The sequence below is a fragment of the Corylus avellana genome, chromosome ca2 (assembly GCF_901000735.1).
Source record: "Corylus avellana chromosome ca2, CavTom2PMs-1.0".
Lineage (NCBI taxonomy): Eukaryota > Viridiplantae > Streptophyta > Magnoliopsida > Fagales > Betulaceae > Corylus > Corylus avellana.
In genome coordinates this window covers 13,013,356-13,029,526 of record NC_081542.1, presented here as the reverse complement: position 1 = coordinate 13,029,526, position 16,171 = coordinate 13,013,356, and the positions used below count along the sequence as shown (strand labels likewise).

At 37.2% G+C, this 16,171-nt stretch overlaps 1 protein-coding gene across 2 annotated transcripts; it reads left to right on the top strand.

Annotated features, from left to right (window-relative positions):
- LOC132168714 (mediator of RNA polymerase II transcription subunit 33B-like) lies at positions 1–11,014 on the top strand. Of its 2 annotated transcripts, XM_059579738.1 has the most exons (12): positions 3–372; positions 569–679; positions 2,406–2,753; positions 2,942–3,261; positions 3,368–3,459; positions 4,077–4,437; positions 4,751–4,964; positions 7,144–7,258; positions 7,396–7,557; positions 7,817–8,474; positions 8,943–9,149; positions 9,557–11,014. In XM_059579738.1, the coding sequence occupies exons 1-12, from the start codon at positions 95–97 to the stop codon at positions 10,675–10,677; spliced, it is 3,987 nt and encodes a 1,328-aa protein (XP_059435721.1). In that variant the 5' UTR covers positions 3–94; the 3' UTR covers positions 10,678–11,014. The 2 variants fall into 2 exon arrangements, with proteins under 2 accessions (XP_059435722.1, XP_059435721.1); XM_059579739.1 differs by lacking the exon at positions 8,943–9,149 and having other exon boundaries at positions 1–372.
- Positions 11,015–16,171: the final 5,157 nt, after the last annotated feature.

Genomic DNA, 16,171 nt, shown 5'->3' with positions numbered 1-16,171 from the left:
ACTTTACTATTTACAGTCAACCCAAGCAGCTTTCACGCATAAATATGAGTTGGGATCTGACTTTTGTGATTAGAAGAAGAAGGATCGGGTAGTGATGGGGGTGTCTGTGGAGGCAAGTGAGCTTTGGGAAGGGGTACTGGAGCTGACCAAGACGGCGCAGGACAAGAAGAGCGACGCGCTGCTCTGGGCGGTGCAGCTAAGCGCCAGCCTCAGCGCCGCCGGGGTGGGCCTGCCCTCGGTGGAGCTGGCCCATCTCATGGTCTCGCACATCTGCTTCGGCAATCACGTGCCCATCGCGTGGAAGTTCCTCGAGAAGGCCTTGGCCCTCAAGATTGCCCCTCCGATGCTCGTCCTCTCCCTCCTCTCCATCAGGTCCTCTTTTTTCAACTTTTTTGCTTTTATTTTTTTTTCTTCTTCTTAAGAATGTATTTATGTTTGGTTTGGCGTTCATATTTTCCTCTATGAATTGCATGTATTTGCGTACATCAACTAATGATTTATTGGGCTTCATATGCTTCAACTGTATGGTTTTGAATTGACATCCGCTGCTTTTCATTGTCCGTGACAGGGTCATTCCGAATCGGCAAAACCAGCCTGGAGCATATAGAATATATATGGAGCTTCTCAAGCGACATGCATTTTCATTTGCACCTCCAATCCTTGGTCCAAATTATCAAAAGTAAGGCTCAACTTTTTATTATTATTTTGTTGTACAAAGATGCGTTGATGGTCTCTTTGTCAGTGTTACATTCAAGATTTACTATCAGTGGACCTATGATACATTGCAATCTCTAAGGTTAGTTAAGTTGGCTTAAAAGCTAAACAAAGAAAACTCGAACACTTCACAATACAAGAGTGCTAAATGAGAAAGATCTTAGTGATTTGTCCTTGTGTTATTAGATTTTGCACTTTAAATTCCTTAGTATGGCCACTTGTTGGCTCGCGTTATGCAGCAGTGGCTGTTTTCTAATGTCAATTGGCATTCCACTAAGGACATAAATTTCCTTCAAACTGGGTTGGAGTAATAAACCACTTAGAGGCCAACTCAAAGTGGATCATGATTTTGGGCCAAGTTTTACTAAAAGAGAGATCACAAGATCCCCATCACAATGCTCATCTTTTATTGGGGGTTGTCCATTCGATTTCTAACATCTGGACAACAACGAAAAAAGTGTCCCACCAGACTGCTGCAAATATGATTAAGAATATCAAAACACTTTTTAGAGTATGATTTGTTAGTATTTGGTTGAATACACTATCTTTCTTCGAGCGGTTGTATTCTTTCAAGTTACGTCATGGAGAGGGAGATCAATTAGGATGTAACCCGTCCAAGAGGGGTAAGTTTGAGGTGAAGTTGTTATATAAAGTGTTAATTGGCTAGGATAGTCCTGCATTTCCATGGAAGAGTATTTGACAAGTAAAGGCTCCATCGAGGGTGGCATTTGTTTGTGTGGACAACAACTTTAGGGAAAATATTGACGCATGATAATCTGCGAAAGAGGAATATTGTGGTGGTTGAGTGGTGTTGTATGTGTCAGAAGAGTGGGGAGTTTGTTAATCACCTTTTGCTTTATTGCGAAGTCGCAGGCGAACTCTAGAGTTACATTTTTATGTTGCTTGGCGTAGAGTGGGTTATGCCTAGATGGGTAATGAATTTGTTGACAAGTTGGGGTGGTTCGATTGGGTGCGGTCTAGCTAAGGAAGTATAGAGGCTGGTTTCATTGTGTTTAATGTGGTGTATTTGGCGTGAGAGAAATGCTCGGCTTTTTGCAGACGTAGAGATTTTGGTGGTAGAGTTGCGGAAGTCTATTCTTAATACGTTACATATATGGATAGCGGCTCATGATAGCTTGGATTTTCCTACTTTTGCAGATTTTTTGAATTTATTTTCTTTTTCTTCTTATTAGTTGTTCTCATGTATACTCCTCCCTGTGTACTAAGGGTAGCGCCCCTCTATGCTTTATTAATGGTATGAAATTACTTATTAAAAAAAAAAAGTATTTGGTTGAATAAGTAGCTTGTTGATGCTCACTTGAATATTACTGTATGTAAAAAAAAAGAATTTCTACATTGTGAGTGCTCTTCAATGCTACCTGTCCTGAAAATCCTGAAGGCATCTTCGTTGACAATGAATGATTGTGTTCATGCTCTATTATTTTCTCTTAATAAAGTCTGTTTTCATCGGATTCCACACCTTCCCCCCCCCCGGGAAATAAAAAAAGCATGAAAAACCCTTTGTTGTACTGATGAAATACGCTGTCTTTGGTTTCATTTAACATGCCTAAAGAAAAACTTGAAGTCTTATCTTGACCTCTCTGTTAAGTGGTCTTTTTTATTTTTGTTTCTGTTAGATACCTTTCTTCTGTAGATTTAAGTACTGAAATACATTTTGGATGAAATTACAGGATCATGAAATCCATTGATGATGTTCTTCATCTTTCCCAGATTTATGGCCTTCAAGTGTGTGAGCCTGGGGTGCTTCTTGTTGAATTTGTCTTTTCAGTTGTGTGGCAGTTACTTGATGCCTCTTTAGATGATGAAGGGTTGCTGGAACTTACCCCAGAAAAAAAGTCTAGATGGCCAACCAGGTCACAAGATATGGATATAGATGGTCATGATAGCTTTAGTGAGAAGAGAGCAGATCACAATGAAGGGCTGCAGAAAGTAAATACTGCAATGGCTGTTGAGATAATTGGAGAGTTTTTGCAAAACAAAGTGACTTCAAGGATTCTATACTTGGCACGTCGAAACATGTAAGAACTTATATTCATAAGTGAGAACTGAAAAACAAGCAGCTCATTGAGTGGCTTGTCATTTTCAACCCAAATAATACCTAACATCACTGCAGTAATGTGATTAAATAAACTAGAGTGTCCAATTAGAATTTTGAGAAATCCAATGAATAGAAGGTACTTGAGGCATAAATATTTTCTTCTTGTAGGCCATCACATTGGGGAGTTTTCATCCAGCGAATGCAACTGCTTGCAGCAAAATCAGCAGTCTTGAGGAATTCAAAACACATAAGTCCTGAGACCCTTCTGCAGTTGACATCTGATACACGTGAAGTTTTGTCTCGAGAATGCAAAACAATGTCAGGGAAAGAGTTTCATGCTGTCATGGCTTCTGGGTCTCTGATATCATCTGCTAATCAATTGCATGGGATAGGTTGCTCTGCTCTTTGGCTCCCTATTGATCTGTTCCTGGAAGATGCTATGGATGGATCACAAGTGGCAGCAACTAATGCTGTTGAAATTCTTACTGGTAGGACTCAATTTTTGATTCTAATGTTCAAGTCATTGATTTACCTGGAGTGGAGGATACTTCAGTTCTTCTAAGCAGTGTAATTGAAGAAGAATTACTGTTGCAGGTTTGGTACAGGCTCTGCAGGCTGTTAATGCTACCACATGGCACGATACATTTTTAGGTTTATGGATTGCAGCTCTACGACTAGTGCAAAGGGTAGGAATTAATTTGTAAGGAAGTAATGTTTACCTTTAACCATTGATTTTTTCTATTTTGTTGGAAATACAATTCTTAAAGAAGAGACATTTCAAACTAATCGAGTTGCTTATGTATCAAACAAAGGAAATATTGAGAAATGATCAATTTGGCAGTCTGTAAAGAAGTTGCATGATACACTAATTAAGCTTTAACTTCCTTCCAATCTTATTTGGAATATAATTTTTCTTCATTTCCCACCCAGTAGGGCGCACCTATGATAATCAGGCATGCTGAACACTTGAGGATGAGTATTCAAACCTCTTTTAAATATTTATGAGAAATGTCCTTATTCATCATAAAGAAGTGCAGACTTATCAAGGGAGTACGTGTTTTCTTTATGGAATTTACATGTGATGAATGTTTGTGTGATTCTTTTTCTTTCTTGCCACCTGACACACATATAAAATGTTTAAATATTATAATTTCAGGAAGACACGTGTATAAACTCGGTCCCCTGTCTAGACTAGAATGCAGTTGGATCTCAGGAAGCATCATTCTAAAGATTCCCCTATGTCCTATATAACTTCAGTTTCTAGATATCTACATTGATCTGCCTTCTCCTTTCTTTTTTTTAGGAGAGAGATATCTGTGAAGGTCCTGTGCCTCGCCTAGATACTTGCATGTGCATGTTATTGTCTATTACAACACTTACAGTTGCTAATTTTATTGAGGAAGAGGAAAGTGAACTGATTGATGAAACCGAACACATCCCTACCAATCAAAGCAAAGAAAAAGAGGTTCAGGGAAAGCGTCGCAAGGATTTAGTTACCAGCTTGCAGCTATTGGGTGATTATGAGGGCTTGTTGACTGCACCCCAGGCTGTTAGTTTGATAGCTAATCAGGCTGCTGCCAAAGCAATAATGTTCATTTCAGGCCTTCCAGTCAGTAGCGGGTACTATGAATGTGTGAGCATAAATGACATGCCAATGAACTTTTGTAAGTAAATTACTTTCAGCATCAGTACTTGATTTTGTGAAGGCTTTTAGTTTGGTGCGCAGAAGATAGGTGTAACAATAAATATTCCTGGATGCACCTGATCTTGATTATATATATATATATATTCCTGGATGGGCTTGCCTCTGCATTTGTTTTGTTGCAAATCAACCTGATTGTTGATTCTGCATTCTCCCCTGGAGGTTACCTCAGATATAAGTTTCATTAACAAAAGATCAGGTTGATTATGCTGAGTTGCATTGCTTTTGTTGGACCTTACCAATGATGGTTTCTCATGTTCTGTTTTGTCTTGCAGCTGGAAACATGTGGCATCTGATTGTTGAGGCTTGTATCGCCAGGAATCTACTGGACACATCAGCATATTTATGGCCAGGTTATGTCAATGTTGCACGGAGCAACCAAGTTCCTCGTAGTGTTCCTGGGCAAGCACTTGGTTGGTCGTCATTGATGAAGGGGTCCCCTCTAACTCCGTCATTGATAAATGCTTTGGTTGCCACCCCAGCTTCTAGGTATAATATCAGTTGTATCTCTTATTTATTTCTTCTTCTTCTTCTTCTTCTTCTTTTTTCTTTTCTTTTTTCCTTTTTGAGACTTTGGGGGGATTTAAGGAAAGTAAGCTCAGATGGTAGCATTTCTTCTTTTGACGCCATAGAAAAGTATCACTACAACAAAAGAGACCACATGGTGGTTAAAATCCAATCTCCAAGTCCAAAGCCTGCCCCTCTTTAGAGAGATGTCTTCACAGTCACAGCAGTATTGACCTTAAAGCATATGCAATCAGTCAAAAACTTCCATGGCTTTCCCCCTTTTTCATTTATTTCTGTTGTGGATAATTCCTGTCATGTACAGTATCTTCTACATTGCTGGTGTTGAGCCGGACAAAGGACTAGGTTTGCAGACTATAGTCAAAGTCATCACACACCTTATGCTAGTTCATCATGAGCTGATCGCATTTGGTTGGGACTAAGGTTTTGTCAAGATGAGTATGATGTTCCATGTCAAAGAATACCAAGATGGGGGGGTGGGAGATTAAAGAAATTAAAGATTATTACTAACGAAATAAATAAACAATTTGAAAAAGTCATCACACGCCTTGCAATTTATTTTTTCACGCCTAGCATTAATTTATTAACACCATATTTTTTTCAAATTGTCTTTTTGGAAAATCTGGTTAACTGTTTGGCAAGTTCCTTTTTGTTGGTCTCTATCATTAGGATGGTAATTAATTTTTTTTTTTTTTTTTCCTTAAGCAAGGATCTATTGGCATATTTCCTAAATCTATCACGACACAAACTTGTTTAGAATTCGATTGACGCTCAATAGAATTATTGTTGTTTTTCATAATCTCAAGTATGTAATAAAAATTATGTATATTCTTCAACAATTAATTTAAAAGAGCAATCTAAATATAAAATTCTGCATAGTCAAATTTATTATTTACTAGTAAATTTAAAATATATCTGTATAAAAATTTGATTACATACTTGAAACCTTTCAAGAAAGAGAGAAATTGTCAAAAGGGGATGCCTTTCGCCTTGTTCCATGAACTATCTTTTCACCGCACACCTCCTAACCTATAAAAAAAATAGCTAGTTACTTGATTTGTTGATCGGCATGAATTTTTAAGCAAGTTTGAAGAGAGGGCTAGAGGTTGTACCATAATTGTTTGACAATATTTTTTGGGGACTCAAAATTTTGATTTTTGTTTCACAACTCACAAGTTCCATATTTACTAGGTAACTAGGTCGGTAGTTTTTTCATTAAACACTAGGTTTCCCAAACGATGACGTTTTCAGTAAACACAGTGAAATAAAATCGAATGTTATTAAATGTAGTGTTTAATGAGCATGTAACAGTGTGGTGTCAAATACACTAGTCTAACATAGTAAACACTGAAGGCTCAGCATGACCTAGCAATGTTATCGTTTGTGATTCTAGAAACGCTTCCAAACTCATGTCAGTGTTAGGAAACGCGTTGCCGGTAATGTTAGGAAAAGCCAATAACACTAACCGGCACTAGTAATGCTATGAAACTCATTGCCAGAGTGTATTATCGGCCATGGGTGGTTTGGTGTCAAATACATTGACTGGCGCTGGAGTGCTTAGTCTGTTGAGACTGAGAGATATAGCCGGTAATGTTGATGGCCTTGAGCGAGTAAGGGTGGGCAACCAGGACAACTGGGGAAACTTTTCCTGGGCCAAAGAAATTTTTTGGCCAGCCAGGGGGAGGCGTTTGCCCCTCTCGCCTTCTGCTGGCTCCACCCCTGCCATAACCAATACACGCATACATTCATGTGCATATGTCTTAAGAGTATATGTATATACATATAGGGAAATGCTAGGTGTTCTTCTAGTGTTCTCCCAACTGTGATGTGGCTTTTAAAATTAGTGTTGAATCATTATTGGCTTTTAATCTATTGGTGATTTTAAAAGTCACATCACAATTGGGAGAACACTAGAAGAACACCAAGCATTTCCCATACATATATATGCTGGAGATGGTAGGTGTCGAGTTAACTATTATAATTCCTGACTGTCACCTGGTCTTCAGTTACGCCCTTCTTTTTCCTGAAGCCAGGTATATCAGATGCTCTTTTTTGTAAATTTACCAGGTATATCAGATGCTCTTTTTTGTAAATTTACCCGGTGGTAACACAACTAAATTTAAGCTCATGGATTTGATGGAAGCTTAGCGGAACTCGAGAAAATATATGAGATTGCAGTCAATGGTTCTGACGACGAGAAGATATCTGCTGCTACTGTTCTCTGTGGGGCATCTCTGGTTCGTGGTTGGAGTATACAGGTAATGTGTAGGCCATAGACTTTTTACTAGTTTTGTGCAAGAGCAGATTACTTATCTTCTTTATTGCATAAGAAGATTGTCTCCCCCCCCCTGCCTGTCCACTTATTTTAATTTGTTATGATTTCAATTGTTTGCAGGAGCACACCATTCTTTTTATTATGAGATTGTTATTGCCTCCAGTCCCTGCAGATTACTCTGGGAGTGATAGCCATTTGATCAGCTGTGCTCCATTTTTGAATGTCCTCCTTGTTGGAATATCAGCTGTAGACTGTGTTCAGATTTTCTCCTTACATGGCTTGGTGGGTTGCTCTTTAAAATGGTCTACTAACTAAGATATGCTTGTGGATGTTGCATTTGAATTAGTTACTGGAACGGTGTTTGGGAGGAGGCAAGATTCCTTCTTCTGCATCTGCATACACTCACACAGAATTAGTGAATATACTTAAACTTAATTGAAACAAAAAGAGAGGATAGCATACGTGGACCATACAAAGAAATTAATAACTCCATTGCTTTCATGTTCTCCATGAACTGATATTGTTTTCCATTCATTGCCAGGTTCCATTGCTTGCAGGTGCATTAATGCCCATCTGTGAGGTTTTTGGGTCTTGTATACCCAATGTGTCATGGGCTCTCACAACAGGGGAGGAACTCTCTTGTCATGCAGTGTTCTGCAATGCATTTACACTTCTGCTGAAGTTATGGAGGTTTGATCAGCCACCTGTTGAGCATGTGATGGGAGATGCACCGCCAATTGCTTCCCAGCTAAGTCCTGAATACCTCTTATTGGTTCGGAACTCACAATTATCATCCTTTGGAAGATTACCTAAGGATCAGATGAAAAGCAGAAGACTTTCCAGATTCTTAAGTTTTTCTAGAGAACCTATATTTATTGATTCCTTTCCAAACTTAAAACTCTGGTACCGGCAGCATCAAGAATGTATGGCTTCCATCCTCTCTGGTCTTGTACCTGGGACCCCTGTTCATCAGATTGTTGATACACTCCTCGATATGATGTTCAGAAAAATAAATAGAGGCGGTCAGCCTTTAACTCAAACTTCAGGAACCACTAATTCCTCAGGATCTGGGGCTCTGGATTCCTCTGTTAGACTCAAAGTGCCTGCATGGGATATCCTGGAGGCTACTCCCTTTGTGCTTGATGCTGCTCTTACGGCCTGTGCCCATGGAAGACTCTCTCCCCGTGAACTTGCTACAGGTATATCCAGTTTTCTTAGAATCTCTAGAATTCAAATTTTATTAATCTTCATGCTTTAAAGGTTATCAAATCATAAGAACAAGAATTTTAAAGAAAACAGGCAAAGCACTGACCCTGGATGTGTGAGCAAGTTGAACCTTATTTTATTATCACAATTTCTTTTTCCTTAGAATTTTTAATATAAATTTATCCACAGAAGTCTGGTCACACTCGTGACGAAATATGTGGTGAATTCGCTAAAGTTGGTGTTTCTATATATCTTTGCGGTTCAATAAAAAATTTACAATCCTCCCTTTACCTAACAAAAAAGAAATGTATGGCCCTTTCCAAAAATAGAAAAGGACTTTTGGGAATGACTGAACGATTGATTTCCTAGTCGTGTCTTCTCTTTGAACTTTTAGAAAAAGATTATGTTCTATTGTTAGATTGTTGATTGAATTCCTCAAGACTTGACGCTCTTCATCCCAGGAGTCAAAGATCTAGCTGATTTTCTTCCAGCAACTTTGGCTACCATTCTAAGCTACCTTTCCGCCGAAGTAACACGAGGCATATGGAAGCCAGCTTTTATGAATGGAACTGATTGGCCAAGCCCAGCTGCAAACTTATCCATTGTTGAGCAACAGATTAAGAAAATATTAGCTGCCACTGGTGTTGATGTCCCAAGCCTTGCCGTAGGTAATTCCTTGTATTCTCTAGATAATGGATTGTCATTATGGGTTGTTGAATATGTGTTATTTAACAAATGAAAAATCTCCATTCACTCTGCCTCCACTGCAAAGATCAAATATCCTATCCTAAGTGACTTTTCAGCAAAAGTTGGGACGGTGGACTCTGAACCAAATTATATATCATATATTGTGTAAATCTATTGGATTATATGGAAAACACTTCATCGAAGATCAGTAGATTATTGTAATATAAGTAAACCCTATAATTATTGTTGCACAATGATCTTCTCATGGTGAAGATGCAGGAAAATGGAATTTTCTGAGCTTGCATGTAATTTTAACATATGTTGGACTAGAAACTTGGGGTTTGACAAGTCAATCTGTCGTCATTAGAGCTAACTGTTTTCTTTGCAGGTGGGAGCTCTCCAGCTACACTTCCTTTACCGTTGGCTGCCCTAGTAAGCCTCACAATTACTTATAAATTTGACAAAGCCACTGAACGCTTCCTCGGCATGATTGGCCCAGCCTTGAATTCCCTTGCTTCTAGTTGCCCCTGGCCATGCATGCCGATCGTAGCCTCTTTGTGGGCCCTGAAGATAAAGCGTTGGAGTGATTTTTTTGTGTTCTCAGCTTCGCATACTGTTTTCCACCATAACAGTGATGCTGTGGTACAGCTTCTTAAAACCTGCTTCACATCCACTCTTGGGCTATGTTCCTCCCACATTTACAGCAATGGTGGTGTGGGTGCCCTCCTTGGCCATGGCATTGGCTCCCACTTCTCTGCTGGGATCACTCCAGTAGCCCCTGGAATTCTTTATTTAAGAGTGCATCGGTCTATCAGAGACGTTATGTTCATGACGGAAGAAATTGTCTCTCTGCTAATGCATTCTGTAAGAGATATTGCAAGTAATGGGTTGCCTAAAGATAAAGTGGCGAAATTGAAGAAGGCCAAGTATGGTTTGAGATATGGGCAGGTTTCTCTTGCTGCAGCAATGATGCGTGTCAAGCTTGCGGCTTCACTTGGGGCTTCATTGGTTTGGATATCTGGTGGATCAGGTTTGGTTCAATCTTTGATCAGAGAAACCCTACCTTCTTGGTTTCTGTCAGTCCATGTGTTAGGGCAGGAAGTTGAAGAATCTGGAAGTATGATTTCTATGCTGGGGGGTTATGCTCTTGCATACTTTGTGCTGCTTTGTGGGACATTTGCTTGGGGAGTTGACTCGACATCGACAGCATCAAAACGACGGCCAAGGATTCTTGAGGCCCACTTAGAATTTCTTGCAAGAGCACTAGATGGAAAGATATCTCTTGGTTGTGATTGTGCCACTTGGCAGGCATATGTATCAGGGTTTGTGAGCTTGTTGGTGGGTTGCACCCCAATGTGGGTGCTGGAGGTTGATGTGGATGTGTTGAAGAGGCTGAGTAAAGGATTAAGGCAGTGGAATGAGGAAGAATTGGCTTTGGCACTGCTGGGACTTGGAGGGGTAGGTGCAATGGGTGCAGCAGCTGAATTGATAATTGAAAGAGAGTTTTAACCAAAAAATTGCTGATTGAATTTGTGTGTTCTGTAATCTTTAACACTATAGGTAGAGGCTTCATTAGAATTCATCTAATTACACTATATAGCTTTCTGTACAATCATAGCTCTAGTAAAATCTCAAGGAGGTTGTAATGAAGAACAGAGATTTCCTCTATAATTTTCATGGTTATTTTGGTTATCTTGGCCCGCAAGGCAGGTAGGATGGCTCTTATTAAAGCTGTACACAGAAGATCTCTATATATATAAACATTAAGATGGCTCCAAAATCTCAAGGAGGTTGTAAAGAAGAACAAAGATTTCCTCCTCTATAATTTTAATGCTTATTTTGGTTATCTTGGCCAGCAAGGCAGGTAGGATGGGTCTTATTAAAGCTGTACACAGAAGATCTCTATATATATAAACATTAAGAAGGCTGCCTTTGGGAGCCATTTATCCTGTCTTTTGGAGTTGATCAACTAACTTATTCATTTCTTTTGCAGCATAATCGTCATTGTTTATATTTATTTATTTTTGAAAATCTATATTAATAAACATTTATTTAATTATTGTTAAGATTTTATCATTCAAGTTAATTTTCTTTATAAACTCGTAAAAATTATGGATAAATGCAAAATTGGTCCATGGGTTGGCCTAATTTATAAATGACATAAATTTCCTCCAAACCGGTATGGAGAAAATATCCTCAAACTCATGTAAAATAGTCTTAAGTATCTATAAATATTTAAAAGGCACATTAAATTCTTAACCTCATTAATGGCAGTTTACTAATTTATACTAAATGTAATGTGCCTTTTAAATGTTTATAGACATTTGGCACTATTTTACATGGATTTGAGGATATTTCCTCCATACCGGTTTGGAGGAAATTTTTGTCCATTTATAAATCACTCCATGTGGTTTAAAAAATAATTTATAGGTCCTTAGGGTAAGCCAAAATAACATTTTACTCTTTGAACTCATTTTTCGTTAAATGACTTAATAGAAACCGTTACATTGCCACATCACACACAATAAAAATAAAACACGAGTTTTTTTTATTTTTTTTTTTTATTTATGCTTTTAAAAAATGACAAATAAGCTTTTCCACGTCATTTTGAGGCTCCAACACACGCTCCCCGTCAAATTAAATAAACATAATCACTCTATATCTCTTGTGCCACCGTCGTCTTCATCTTTCCCAACGATTCTTGCCGTCGTCTTCATCTTCCGATGGGTGTGATCTTCGATTTGTGAGTTACTCTGAGATTTTTGAGCATCTGCGTTTTTGGATTAGTGCATTTTTGGGCAGTCTTCCTATGGAAATTCGGATTTGTTTTTGGGCATTGAAGCATCTTCAAAAATTGTTTCCGGGCATCAGAAACAATCTATTCCCCTCTCTCTCTCTCTCTCTCTCACAGTTTTTTTTGGGGAAGATGAAGACGACGGCAGCAAGAATCTCTCTCTCTCTCTCTCAGTTTTTTTGGGGAAGATGAAGACGACGGCAGCAAAAATTGATGGGAAAGATGAAGACGTCGATATAAAGACGAAGATGAATATGACAGCAAGAATCGTTGGGAAAGATGAAGACGACGGTGGCACAGGGAATATAAAGGAGGGATATAAAGGGATTATGTTTATTTAATTTGACTTGAAATGTGTGTTGGAGCCTCAAAATGACGTGAAAAAGTTTACTTATCATTTTTTAAAAGCATAAATATTTTTATTGGGTATGATGTGGCAATGTAACGGTTTCCGTTAAGTCACTTAACGAAAAATGAGTTTATGGAGTAAAATGTTATTTTGGCCTACCCTAGGGACCTATAAATTATTTTTTAAACCACATGGAGTGATTTGTAAATTAGGCCAACCACATTGACTAATTTTGCATTTATCCCTAAAAATTAATATCACCAATCTTAGATTTGTAATAAATCATATAATTGTTTTTTTTTCAATGTACTATTTACAATATCTTATAACCATATATACAATTTTAACAAGCTATTCTAGAATCATCTCCATGCTTTTCACCAGACAAACTATTTGTTTTCCCAATTACCTTTTTTACTGGATCCACGAGTTTAGCTGGATTTACCTTCCCATAATCATCTTCATGCTTTTCACCAGACAAAACGTTTGTTTTCCAAATGTTTTTCACTGGATAATCTTCACGGGCACTGTAAGGGGATTCCTTTACATATTGCAAAATCTCTGCCTTCTTTTTCACAATGTTTCTTATTGCCTCAAGGAGCTTGGCTGGGTCTACCTTCCCTTTACCAATTACTTGTCCTTTTTCTTCATCTACGGTGATGGAAATCACTCCTAGGCCAAAAATCAAAATAACCAAAAAAAAAAAAAAAAATTATAAGAACGTGTTAAATTATTGATTAAATTTACTCTATAAAACAAGAGAACCCGTCAATTCTTATCAAATATATTATTCAAGAGATTGTTGAAACAAATAGTTTAACACTATTAAGGAGAGATAAAATCATCGGTGGCTTGTTAACTTGATATCAGAGCTAAAGATTTTGAGTTCAAACCTTGATTATGTCAATTTATCCGTATTTCAATTAAATATTTCACATATTAGAATGAAGTTTGAGCCCATACTTTTCCTATAAGCTCGAGTTTTTAAGAAAAGTGGTGATAGAATAATTAATTCATCAAAAGTGGGGGAAATTGTAATGTAAAATAATATTCTAGAAAATAGAATATGTACCGAAGATCTTATGCAACTTTTTCCTCAGTTTCGCAGGACATGCCTTGCAACAATTAATATTCACTTTAAGCACACAAAAATTCTGCAAAATATCAATCAAAGAACATCATTCCAAAAAAAAAATTATATATATCATTGAATTTTACAAAATTAAATAAAAAGAGATTGATAGATGATATTATATATACCGGAGGAAAGGTGGTACTGGGCTTTGCTTCCATGGGAAGCAACTGCAGAATACCTCAAGAACCCTAATGGAGGTTGATTAGTTGGGTCTTGAAGAAGACAAAGAAAAGTTCACTGCAGGAAAATTCGTTCAAATATATATATGCCTGAGCTATTCTAGAAAAGAAAAATATATATTTTTGATTGAAATATATATGGCAATTAATTAAGTCCTTCCTTCCATACGAGTTCTTAAATACATATATTTATTCGAATTTTAATTAGGTCAAGAATATTTTGTTTATTGTAATAAGTATCACGATCGAGTAAATGGAGCATAGATTGGCTCTTAATTATTAACATACCAATAATAGGATTTTTTAACTAAATGGTATCACCGACCCATAAATGGTTAACATCACCTTAGAATCTATATAAGAGATTCAATCCAAATTTAATTAGAAGAGAAAAAATTATATAGACCTATATATAGACTTTTTTTTTTTTTTTTTTTGACATGTCCGCACAAGAGGAGGAGGGGGATTCGAACTAGTGACATCCACTTCATTAGGCGTGATCTCAGCCAATTGAACTACCTCTTGAAAACATATATAGATTTTTTTTGGAAACATATACACAAACACTTTCACCGCTACTTTTTCGTCTACGCAGTAGATCGTTAGCTTCCCCTTCTACTTCTTCACTAGATGTCCAAAGCTAGTATCTTATTTTTGCCTTTGAAAAACCCTAGATTTGGTTGCAGTACCTATTTTGGTGTTCACTAAGCTTTTCCCGTTGGGTACCTCTCTTACCGAACAAAGTATTTATAAGTTTCTCTTCAGCAGCTCCGATCTAACAATTTTCAGTGCTATTTTTCTTGTTGATGTCGTGGTTGTTGAGTAGATATAGTTCCGTTTTTAGAATATTTTCTCTACAAACTACCCTTTGTGGCGACTCCAATTCATCAAATGGGCAAGATCATTTATTAGTAAAGTTTTGTTGCATTGATTTCTGGTTGTTTTAAGCTCTTGTTTAAGTTGTCCGCCCTTTGTTTGTATTTTGTATGATGTAGTCCACCCTTTCCCCTAACTAACTAAATTACCAAGCAATATTGAATCAAAATAGGAAGTTGGGAAAAATGGTTAGTTATCTCCTATAGTATATAATAAAAAGAAAAAATATTAGACTTATAACTCTTTTAAAACTTATTGACACATGTCAGTATGTGATTGAAAAGTATTAAAAAAAAAAAGCAATTCAAGTGTCTAACGTGACTTCATTCACATGTTAACACATGTGAGTAAAGTGTAACATAATCATATGTATAACCAAAAAAAAAAAAAATTTGTTAAAACAAAAATTTTTAAAACATGGCCCAAAAACAAAAAATTTACAAGAAAGGAAAATCTTATGGAAATCTATATCTTAGATTAGCTGTTGACTTAATCTCATAGTAGAGAGACTTAGACCTGCAAAAGGAAAAACCATCCATGCAACTTGATAGGGCGGCCCGAAATACACAGAAAAAAAGATTTGCTCCTCCGATTTGGCGTTGCTCTTAGCTTGGAGTGGAACGAGGACATGATAGCTAATCAATAGCAATAAAAACTAGGGGTGAAAAGACGGTTACAATTAATGATTATTGGCTAAAACTGCTAATCGTAACCACCTAGGCGGTTAGTGGTTTTTTCTAACCTTCTTCAAAAGTAATTAGCGGTTAGCAGAAGGTTATTAACGGCCAGTCGCCTGCCTTTTCACCCCTAATAAAAATAATGGTTTGATTTAAACGGGAACGGGGAAAATTAAGCGGAAAATTGATACCTTTTTAGGGCAAAATGCAATAGTTGTATGTGTGAAATCATTGTTTTGTAAATTTTTTTTCATCTCTCTTTCTTCAACTTCCCAAAAGTTGGACAAAAAATATAAAACTAAGCGGTAAATGGGTGAGAAAGAGATAGTCCAAAACTTCTATCAAACACTCTCCAATTTAGGGGTGTATCCGTGTATATGGATGTGATTATTTGCAATATCCACATCCGCATCATGTTTTTACTATCTGCATCCTTGCAGTTATTACGATTATTAAATATGATTATTATTCGTTATGTGATGTATGCATATTAGGTAATGGGCCTACTTTAGTCTCTTGGGCCTTCTTTGGGTCTCTATTAAGGCCTATTCTAAATAATTGTGAAAATTATTTGAGCTTTTTTTTTTTAGTGTTTTATGCTTATTTTAATTTTTTTAAGCCCTAATGTTTTGAATTTTTTTTTTTTTTTTTTTTTTTATGTCAAGGGAGAACCTCTCCAAGGCAAGGACCTTCGGACCCACCCCTACAGAATAAACCCCGATCCCATGCACTGCACCCTCATAAATTTTCCTACATGGAACTAGTTAAGTCACTAACTTTTCACTAGGGAGTGTGGTCCCAAAGAATTGTTTGCACTCATGAAGTGTTGAACCTTAGATCTTAAAATGAGCAATACCTCAAAACTAAAACCTTCACCACTTAGGTCAACCCCTCTAGGTGTACATACATAACCTATGCACAACAAGAATAGCACAAAAAAACATAGCTATCTATTTAAAGCCAGGTTATGTGACATGTTGTTTAGTACAAATA

Excerpts from the sequence above, each read along its gene's own strand:
- LOC132168714 (XM_059579738.1), top strand. The coding sequence starts at position 95 with ATGGGGGTGTCTGTGGAGGCAAGTGAGCTTTGGGAAGGGGTACTGGAG. Across the intron at positions 680-2,405 it reads CTTGGTCCAAATTATCAAAA|GATCATGAAATCCATTGATG; the intron begins GTAAGGCTCAAC and ends ATGAAATTACAG. Across the intron at positions 8,475-8,942 it reads TCCCCGTGAACTTGCTACAG|GAGTCAAAGATCTAGCTGAT; the intron begins GTATATCCAGTT and ends TCTTCATCCCAG.